The sequence below is a fragment of the Mauremys mutica genome, chromosome 4 (assembly GCF_020497125.1).
Source record: "Mauremys mutica isolate MM-2020 ecotype Southern chromosome 4, ASM2049712v1, whole genome shotgun sequence".
In the NCBI taxonomy this organism is placed as follows: domain Eukaryota; kingdom Metazoa; phylum Chordata; order Testudines; family Geoemydidae; genus Mauremys; species Mauremys mutica.
The window spans coordinates 99,829,259-99,839,971 of record NC_059075.1 but is presented as its reverse complement, the minus strand read 5'-3'; the positions used below and the strand labels follow the sequence as shown (position 1 = coordinate 99,839,971).

Here is a 10,713-nt window from a genome sequence, read left to right as displayed (position 1 = left end):
GAGATGAAGGAAGACAGCTTCAATGTGAGAGGGTAAGTGCCTTATTATGATAGGGCACCCTCCTGGCATTTGAGTATTTTATGGACATTTTTCTCTTGTGTTTGTAGCAACTGTTCCCATGGTAGCCATTTCCTCCAGCCCAGGGTGCTGTATCCATGATTTTCGTAGAAGATACTTCATGGTCCATAGATTCGTTAGCAGGGGTTATTTATAAAAGTGCAAGAGTCAACCTCAAAAGGTCAAGAGTGTTACCTCTAATTCAGGGAACAAAGGCCCAAGGTCAGGGATAAATCTCACATGGCAGTGTAATGAGATGCCCTTGCAACCAAATACAGCACAATATGAAATTGTTAGTGAAAAGGGAAATACATTACATCGATACATCTCCAGTGTATCAAAGGCACTTGGTATTTTCAGTTTTGTACACATTTCATGTACACTACATAAACTTTTATGTTAGAACTGAATGTGAGGGACATAATTGCTGGAAAGGAAATTACTTCACCTTCTCAGTGAATAAACCCTCCATTTTATTCTATGAGGCTGGTAGCAAACCTGAACCACTGACAGGTTAGGAGTTGCGCAAGCCTCAAATCCAGTCTTGGTAAGCACAGAAATCAAGTTTTAAAAACTTAAAAGTATATATACTGAGAATGCGTTTAAGGGGGAGGAAGTATCTCTTAATTTGTATTAGTTGATAAGCTTGCAAACTTTTTCTAATTTACCCTCTTTGAAACTAAGGATTTGAGTGAAATAATAAATGAACAGCAATGTAGCAGACAATGGGTATGTTACTAACATTGGTCAAGGATCAATTAATTTAAATAATTTTAAATTAGGCAAATTTAGGGTGACTTCACCCCTTGTGCAAAGTGCCAGGATAAGGCCAGTACATCTGTCCCAATTAAACCCTCTGCAGTGCTTAGGATATTAATTCTTAGATAATGCAAGGAAAAGGATATGAGTAACGTACATCTAGTCAGTGCTGGCTTGAGCTGCACTGGTACTCAATGCAAAGACTGGGATTTGGCATCTCCCTCTTCCACCTATCATTATTCCTTTCCACTTCCATGTCCGCATCGCTCAACCTATTTCCTTCTCAAGACATTCAAACACAACATTACAAAAATCAACATGAAAAAGTTTACTCGTCGGGGTACATTTAACCCATTATGTTAATAATGACAAAACTAGTATGTTATTGTCCCATCAAAAGAATAAACCTGAACAAACACATTTTGAAAGATGATTTTGTTGCCAGATTAAAATTGATAGAATGGTGAGATAGACTGTCGGGTAACATCCCAAGTGATCTAGTGTCAAGTAAGAAAATAGGTTAGAATAAATTTCATGAAATAGCAATCCTACTAAGAGAGAGGTGTATATTATTCATTTTATAATTTAATTATAAGATATTCAACAAAAATCACAGCAAATGTACTCTTTCTGTATCTATTCAGACAGTAGCAGAAATGTTGGAGGGAATCCAATGAACATGAACAAACAGGTATATTTACACAGTTTATTAAAAACCATACGTATATATATTAGGAAAGGATGTACTGTACCTAATTATTGCAGCTTGCATGTCAAAGAACTGAGATTTCCTCATATTTAGCAGTCATAGTGCAGAATGCATTAAAAAAATTTTTACTGACCATAGTTCAAACCAAGTGGAAATTCTGTTGTGAACCAAGTAGCTTATTACAAAGTTACCTGTTATTTCTGTCTTTTAGAATGGATTAGTAGGAAAACAAGAGAAAATTATAAACTCTGTCACATAAAACCAGTCCCCTTGCATACAACCTCTCTCTCTATACCCTAGAGTTCATTCACTATTACAATATTCAGGCATCAATATAGTTCTCACAAACATCCTTCGAAGTCAGTGGTTCTGCTGAGACAGTCAGCTGCACATAATTAGCTATTCATTTTGCACCAAGCATAACTCAATTCATACTAGAGAAAGAAGCACCTGTTATTCTCAGGAATATACAAATATTTACCACAGTTTTTCTTGCTCATTAAAAAAGAAAGCTTACAGCACATTATTTACAAATTCTGTCCAAATACATAAAGAGGAGTCATTATAAACTTTTTTTTTTTTGGCTGGCACATTGCAGTCACTTAAAGCTGTATTCAGCTTATCTTATTCTCCTCCGGCACCAGAATCTGAAAGGTTGTAAGGGTCTCAAGCACAGTGTCATAAATAGTCTTTGGATTGATGTGTCAGTAGAAAGGAGTTAATTCTTCTTGTGAAGGAACTTCATTTTATTTCCTATATCAAACACAAAATGTCATCCATCAGTCACTAACATACATTGAAAAACAAAGAGAAACTGACTGTTAATCTAAAAAGGCTTCAAATGTGTACTGTAACCAATATATAGCGAATCAACTATATAAAAAATGTAGGTATCCAACTATTAAAATTCTGGACAACCAAATCTGATAAAAAGGCAAGGTCCCTTTCCAGATTTTTTTTTTCTGGGGGGGAGAGGGAGAACGGAGGGAAGAGTTGGGGGAGGAATACAGTGGTTAGGTAAGGTTTCTTTTTCCAAATTAGAATGAGACTTTCTTAGCAAAGACCATAATAAAACCTACTATTATCAACGATAAGTAGATTTTTGTTGATTTTCTTTTGATAATTCCTATCATATCATTAAACTACTGGTTGAGTATCACATTTCATTCTAGGCAGAGCTGTGCTTCGTTAAGACCTTGTGTTAAAAACATTTCAGAATTTCTTTAAAAGATTTCCCTTACCAAGACCTCGCAGGAATTTGTTTACTCCACTTTGTTCAGTGTCTGGAAGCTCTTCCAAATACTGTTCAACCCTCTGTTCAAAGAGACCTGTGGGAAGTAGATAAAATAAAGCATTGTTTGGTCTTCTTTCCAAGTGAAAGGGAGGGTGAGGGAAGCTGCTATGGAAAAGGGAATCAAAATCTAATGCTTTTATTTGTGTTGCCCACAAAGAAAGCACAGACGTTTCAACAGTTTCTTTCAACAGTCACCTCAGGAGTGTATTATAGATTCTCAACCAGGGGGCCAGGACCCACGGGGGCGGGTGGGAGGGAGGAGCACAAGCTGGTTTCAGGGGGGTCCATCAAGCAGGGCCAACATTAAACTTGCTGGGGCCCAGGGCAGAAAGATGGAAGCCCTGAGCCCTGCCACCCAGGGCTGATGCTGAAGCCTGAGCAACTAAGTGTGGGGGCTCTAAGCAACTAACCTGTAGTGTGGGGCCCGCAGCAACTGCCCTGATTGCTACTACCAAATATTGACCCTGGCTTTTAAATGCAGAAAAACAGTTGTTGTGGCACAGGTGGGCCTTGGAGTTTTTATAGCATGTTGGGGGGGCCTCAGAAAGAAAGGGGTTGAGAAACCCCTGTCCTTTAAGAATTTGTGGCCTTTGCAGAGCTAGATTAATTTCCTTCCCTTCCTTTGTCTTTCCTACCAGCCTTTTTGTCAGTAGTTTATTCTTAGAAAACTTAACAGGACAACAATTTCCTCTTAAGTTCAATTTGCCATCAGAATGTTATCAGCCACCTTAGGCATTGTGTCAAAGTTTCAAAGACAGCATGAGTTGCTTTCATGATTCTTCCAGCATCCATCTTGCTGAGAAATAGAAAGCCAGGTCTTCCTTCACACCCAAGACCCCATCTGTCCACCAGGCAGTACAACATGCTAACAGAGAGTCTGTGGCCAGGCCCAAGCATCAACATTTAGCATAATTGCACTCAGTAAACTGGCTAATCTACACTGGTTGCATCCCTGGGTAAAAACAGATATTTATGCACGTAACTCTCACAAAACAGATCTGAATGTTTTCCATTTAGCCCCAATCCTAACTGGACACCAAAATTACAGTTACCATGGGGTTGGGGGAGGGGCTGGGTCATTAACTTGCACTGGCCCCTGCTCAACCAGGGCCACCTCCTACCTGCAGGCCGGCTCCTTATCAGGCTGCAGCAGCTCCTGTCCCAGCCCTGGAGCAGAGGGAGCCCCGGGGGGCGAGGGTCAAAGGGAAGGGAGTGGAGGTAGAGATGATCCAGCCAGCAATGGGGAGGGAGGGAAAGGAATGAGCGATGGGGGTGGGGCCTTGGGGGAAGATATGGAACAGGAGCAGGGCCTTGGGGAAGAGGCAGAGCTGGGGTGGGGCCTTGGAGGTCCAATTACCAGCAATTAGAAAGGTGGAAACCCTAAACAAAACATCCTAGAAAATAATCTTGGGAAGCTAATTAAAACAAGAACTAGAAATGTAGGCACTCCAAATGAAGTTGGGACATCTGGTCACCCTACCTAGGTCATAACTTTTGAAAAACACACAAAATAGAGGCAGAATCCAGGAGGTGCTCCAGGTCTTCAGCTCTTGAAGTTAATGGAGTTTGAGGTTGCTCAGTGTATAGCAGCAGATCCATTTTGTAGAATTTGTCCCCAAAGACCTGATTTTGCAGTAAGATCTGTGCAGGGGGACTCCTGCGCCTGCATGGAGCCCCAATGAGGCTTTAAACAGGCGCAGAGGTCTATTCCTGCAGTGCTCATTGCAGGATTAAGGCTGTGGTGAGTAGTTTTCAGACACAGGGGAGTGGAAGGAAAAATAGAGCCAGTGTAATGGGGTCCAAGGATATTTGCAAGAGAAGGGCCTTGGAGCATATATTAGGGGTTTCCCAACCTGAGCCTTTTTAATACTTGCTATTTCCATGCTATTCATAAGTATCTTTAGAGGCAGGTTATATCTCCTTCTCTTCCTTCTCCCATATTCAATTTTCCACCTCTCCTCCTTGCCCAAATTTTCCCTTCAAACCATCCATCCCAAATTACCCAGCCAGCTCCCACATCCTTGCCTCCCCCATTCCAGCTCTCCTTGTTGGCTGTTCAGCCTCCAAATACCATACCTTTAGCAATCTCCTCTCTCTGACATGAAGCTAGGAAGGCTTCTAGCTGCACAGAGCGCTTGGCAACCCTGCCTCGCTTCTGGCTTCCCCCCACGTGGTGCAGCATAGCCCTCACGCAGGAGGGGAAGCCCCAGCTTGCTTGTGCGTCCCCTTGATATCCTTCCGAACCTTCTCCAGCTGCCTTCCGGGCCGGGGGAGGAGCAAGGCTGAGCTGATAGCAGGGCTCCGGCAGTTGCCAGCAGATGGCACTGCTGTGCAATACTCAGCAGCCTCAGCCCCAGACCCGGCTGGCTACTGCCCAGGCTGCTCCGTGTTCTTTAGGCACATGCACCAGAACTAGGAGCACAGTGGCTCTCTAGTCTAGCCTGTCTGAGAGTTTGACTCATCAGCTAATTGCCTGTTTGTCCAGTTGGACTTATACTAAAGTGGTCCCAATTGCCTAGGGAGGTTGTGGAAACTCCGTCATTGGAGGTTTTTAACAACAGGTTAGAATTGTCAGGAATGGTCTAATTATTACATGGTCCTGCCTTGAGTGCAGGGGATTGGGCCAGATGACCTGTTATGGTCCTTTCCAGTTTACACTTCTATAGTGCTATATGAGTGAGGGTTTGCAGGAGCGGGACCCTTGCTAGGTAGATTACACTGGTCAGATTTCTTCAACAGTAAGACTCTCCCCTACAGTCTATCCCTGTAGTCTTTACTCACACAAACACCTCTCTCACTCACATGAAAAGGATTATAGGACCAGGCCAAATTCTGTCCCTTAAATCATGTCCTGCACTCTTGTTTATTTGCTGATTTTTATTTTAACCAATATAACAGTTTTTTCCACATTTTTACTTTGAACCTCATTTGAGGCATCCAAGAGCTGTTCTAGAATCATGAATGAGCTGTATCCTTTACAGCAGTGGTGAGCTTGAGCCGGTTTGCGCCAGTTCGCGCGATCCGGTTGTTAAATTTAGCAGCCCTTTTAGAACCGGTTGTTCCAGGACAACCAGTTCTATAAGGGCTATTTAACAAAAGCTCCGGCCCAAGCTCACTTCCCCCTCCTCTCCTGCTCCGCCCCCTTTCTCCTCCCCCTCCCCTGCTTCCCGCGAATCAGATGTTCGCGGGAAGCCTGAACAGGCAGCAGGCAGGCACGCAGGTAAGCTGGGGCGGGGGGGGAGGTGCGGCCGGGTGGCAGGGCTCGGCTCCTGCCCCGGCCCGGGGTGGGGCCGGCAGGGCAGGGCGGGGCTCAGCGCCTGCCCCGGGGTCGGGCCGGCAGGGCAGGGCGGCGCGGCGGGGCTCGGCGCCTGCCCCGGGGTCCGGCCGGCAGGGTGGCGCGGCTCGACTCCTGCCCCAGCGTCAGGGTCCCAGCCCCAGCCCAGCTGGGCCCCCATTTCCAGGCAGCAGGGTAAGGGAGCAGGGAGGGCATGTTGGATAGAGGGCAGGGGAGTTGGGGGGGTGGATTAATGTTGGAGCAGTCAGAGGGCAGGGAACAGGGGGATTGAATGGGGGCAAGGGTCCCGGGGGGGCAGTCAGGAAGGAGCAGGGGTTGGATGGGGCGGTGGGGGGCAGTTAGGGGTAAGGATTCCAGGGACAGTCAGGGGACAGAGAGAAGGGGTGGTTGGATGGGGTAGGGGTCCCGGGGTGCCATCAGAAATGAGAGAAGGGGTTAGATGGGGTGGCAAGGGGCAGTCAGGGGACAGGGAAGGGGGGTGGATAGGGCATGGGGGGGCTGTCAAGGAACATGGGGGGGTTGGATGGGACAGGAGTCGGGGGGGGGGTCATGGGGTGAGGAGGAGGGAAACCGGTTGTTAATATTTTGGCAGCTCATCACTGCTTTACAGTATTTCATGGTGTGGAGCAGTCAACTTTTCCCTTTAATAATTTCATGTACTGAGATGGGAAGTGTCACAAGGATGAGACTCATTCTTTCAAAACCTATCATTTCAGCTTTAATCCAGGGCACACAAAAGAAGAGGGTACTGCGTGTCTGGCAAAGTTAGCCATAGCACTGATATTTGGCAGTATATAAAGCTGTAATTGCTAAAACCATGTGAAAACATGAAAGTGTATTAATCCCTAAATATAGTCTGCATAGTAGCAAAGGGAATCACAAGCCTTACCTTTTGCCCTGCATTTTCTCAGTTCTCTATCCTGTATAAACCCAGCAAACATTTGGGATTCCATAAAGACCTCCAGGAAGCGACGGATACTCTTGGAAGCTACAGATTTGCGGAAAGCATCCCTTTGGAAGACACGCTCTCCTTTTTCATTCTGAGTTAAGAACAGGGAATAGTGGCCAACAGTTTCCACAAAGAATCGGATGAAAACTTCTGATACTAATCCATTCAGGGTGTTACACTCTGCAGAAGAAAACAGCAATATAATGCTCAAATCATCTGAAGAACAGCTGCAGTACAAGGTCCCTGCTTGGTCACTTGCACTGGATTTAATGTTTTCACTTAATATTTCTCCCCCAAAAAGTCTAACTAGAATTATAATAATAATATCTGAAAAAAGATCTGCAACACCTAAGCCCACATAAATCCCCTGCCACCCTCCTTCTCTTGCCCCATTAAAATTAATTGGATATGGAAAGCATAAACTGCACTATAACTAAGCGGAGTAGCCGTGTTAGTCTGTATCAGCAAAAACAATAAGGAGTCCTTGTGGCACCTTAAGAGACTAACAAATTCATTTGGGCATGAGCTTTCATGGGCTATAACCCACTTCATCAGATACATCAGTGGACTCCATGCATCTGATGAACCTTATGCCCAAATAAATTTGTTAGTCTCTAAGGCCTGGTCTACACTAGGACTTTAATTCGAATTTAGCAGCGTTAATTCGAATTAACCGTGCACCCGTCCACACCAGGAAGCCATTTAGTTCGACCTAGAGGGCTCTTTAGTTCGAATTCGGTACTCCACCCCGACGAGGGGAGTAGCGCTAAATTCGACATGGCTATGTCGAATTAGGCTAGGTGTGGATGCAAATCGAACTTACTAGCTCCGGGAGCTATCCCACACTGCACCACTCTGTTGATGCTCTGGACAGCAGTCCGAGCTCGGATGCTCTGACCAGCCACACAGGAAAAGTCCCGGGAAAATTTGAATTCCTTTTCCTGTCTGGACAGTTAGAATCTCATTTCGTGGTTGGACATCGGGGCGAGCTCAGCAGCACCGGCAGCGATGCAGAGCTCTCCAGCAGAGGAGTTCATGTAATCTCTGAATAGAAAGAGGGACCCAGCATAGACTGACCGGGAACTCTTGGATCTGATCGGAGTGAGGGGCGAGGAGTCTGTGCTTTCGGAGCTGCGCTCCAAATAACGGAATGCAAAGACCTACGAGAAGGTCTCCATAGCCATGAGAGACAGAGGATACAGCCGGGATGCAACGCAGCGCCGCGTGAAAATCAAGGACCCCAGACAAGGCTACCAAAAAATCAAAGTGGCAAACGGACGCTACGGAGCCTGCCACCACTGCCCCACCAGTGACCATGGACTCTGACGATGGGACAGTGTCGACGGACAGTTCCTCGGCGATGTTCGCGGACGGGGAAGATGAGGAAGGGTTTCTGGAGGACGAGGCAGGCGACAGCGCTTACAACGCTGGTTTCCCCGACAGCCAGGATCTCTTCATTACCGTCACGGAGATCCCCTACCAACCCTCCCCGGCCATTAACCCGGATCCTGAATCAGGGGAAGGAGCAGTCGGTAAGTGCTTTAACCATGTAAACTTTTATTCTTAATATAACAGGAATCTGAAGTATGTGAAAAGGAGGTCTCTCTATATATGGGGATAGAACAGAAATCCTCCTGGGAGATCTCCACGAACCTCTCCTGGAGGGAATCGAAAAGCCTCCGCAGGAGGTTCCTGGGGAGAGCTGCCTTATTGGGTGCTCCGTGGTAGCACACTTTTCCGTGCCAGGCTTTCATGAGGTACTCAGGGAGCATTGCCTCCCCGAGCACGGCTGCGTAGGGCCCTGGTTTGTGCTGGCTTTCACGCAGCATGCGCTCTCTATCTCCTTCAGTGACCGTCCTCAGGGTGATCTCGCTCGGAGACTCCTGCATGTAATTAGGGGAATTACTGTAATGTTACGCCTGGTCCAAAGTATTTTTAAAAAATCTCCGGACAGACGGCATAGCAGAGACTCAGCACGCTGCTGCGTGACGAGCGTAACGGAAAGCCAAAGAATCAAATGGACGCTCATGGAGGGAGGGGGGACTGAGGACGCAAGGTATCCCACAGTTCCTGCTGTCTCTGAAAAGCATTTGCATTCTTGGCTGAGCTCCAAATGCTTCTAGGGTCAAAAACAGTGTCCGCGGTGGGTCAGGGCATAGCTCGCCAATTTACGCAGCCCCCCAACCACCCCCAGAAGTGAAAGGGAAAACAATCCTCTCTTGACTCTTTTACATGTCACCCTATCTTTACTGAATGCTGCAGATAGACGCGATGGTGCAGCACTGAACACCAACATCCTTGCTCCGTCCCCCCCCGCCATGGGTGGCTGATGGTGCAGTAAGACTGATACCTATCGTCATCATCAGCCTATTGGCACATGGGGCAGTGCAAAAGGACTGGTAACCATGCGTACTAGCATCTGTGAGGTTGATCAAGGGCGCCTAGCCCTAATTTTTCCTGGTAGATGGTGCAGTATGGCTGGTAACCGTCCTCATCATAGCAACAGGGGGCTGAGCTTCATCAGCCCCCACCCTTCATGTGTAAAGAAAAGATTCAATTGCCCCTGGACTAGCAGCAGGATGCTGTGCTCCTCTCCTCCACGCTCCTTAATGTCCTATCTGGACTATCATAGCAACTGGAGGCTGCCTTCCACTCATTTCTCACTAACAAGTCACTGTATCTTATTCCTGCATTCTTTATTACTTCATCACACAAGTGGGGGGACAATGCTATGGTAGCCCAGGAAGGCTGGGGAAGAATGGAATGAACAGGTGGGGTTGTTGCAGGAGCACCCCCTGTGAATAGCATACAGCTCATAATCTATGCAGGATCTGACACAGAGCAGCTTGGTTCTCTGATACAGTGGTTCTCTAGTACACTTGCCCATATTCTAGGCAGGAATGATTCTATTTTTAGATACCAAAAAGGAGGGATTGACTCAGGGAGTCATTCCCAATTTTGGCTTTTGCGCCCCTGGCTAAGAGCAGCCAGGGGCACTTATGACAGCAGCAAATGGTGCAGTGCAAAAGGACTGGTAACCATGCCCATCTTATTAGCAATTTATGGTATGGTAGATGGTACAGTATGGCTGGTAACCATCTCTGCTGTCATGCAAAAGCAAAAGCATGCTGCTGTGTAGCGCTGCTGGACCGCCTCTGTCAGCGGCATCTAGTACACATACGGTGACAGGCACAAAAGGCAAAATAGGCTCCATGGTTTCCACGCTGTGGCGTCTGCCAGGGCAATCCAGGGAAAACGGGCTTGAAATGATTGTCTGCTGTAGCTTTCCCAGAGGAAGGGATGACTGACGACATTTACCCAGAACCACCCGCGAAAATGGTTTTTGCCCCATCGGGCACTGGGATCTCAACCCAGAATTCACAGAGACAGATTAGACTGTGTTCATTCTTCGCAAAAATTTATCTTTGCAAGGAATTCACTCCCTTTTTCACATCACACAGCTTCGACTGTCTCCAGACCTGCCACAGCATCCCCCTCACAGAGGCTGGCAAAGATTAGGCGGCGAAGAAAAAGATAGGGGACGAGATGTTCGCTGAAGTTATGGGGTGCTCCCGAGACGAGGCAGACCAGCAGAGCCAGTGGAGGGAGACCCTCTCTCTGTACCAGCGCTCACACAGCCAACGGGAGGA

General features: G+C 46.7%; 1 protein-coding gene across 9 annotated transcripts in view; it reads right to left on the bottom strand.

The window, feature by feature from the left end:
• Positions 1 to 1,508: 1,508 nt before the first annotated feature.
• The window catches only part of DENND2B (DENN domain containing 2B), a 240,505-nt gene continuing 231,300 nt past the window's right edge, over positions 1,509 to 10,713 (bottom strand). For all 9 annotated transcript variants that reach the window (XM_045014300.1, XM_045014298.1, XM_045014299.1 and 6 more), the window contains 3 exons: positions 7,004 to 7,243; positions 2,767 to 2,853; positions 1,509 to 2,278 (listed from right to left, as the gene is read on the bottom strand). In XM_045014300.1, coding sequence (XP_044870235.1) covers positions 2,244 to 2,278; positions 2,767 to 2,853; positions 7,004 to 7,243 — 362 coding nt within the window. In that variant the 3' untranslated portion in view covers positions 1,509 to 2,243. The remainder of the gene's footprint in view (positions 2,279 to 2,766; positions 2,854 to 7,003; positions 7,244 to 10,713) is intronic.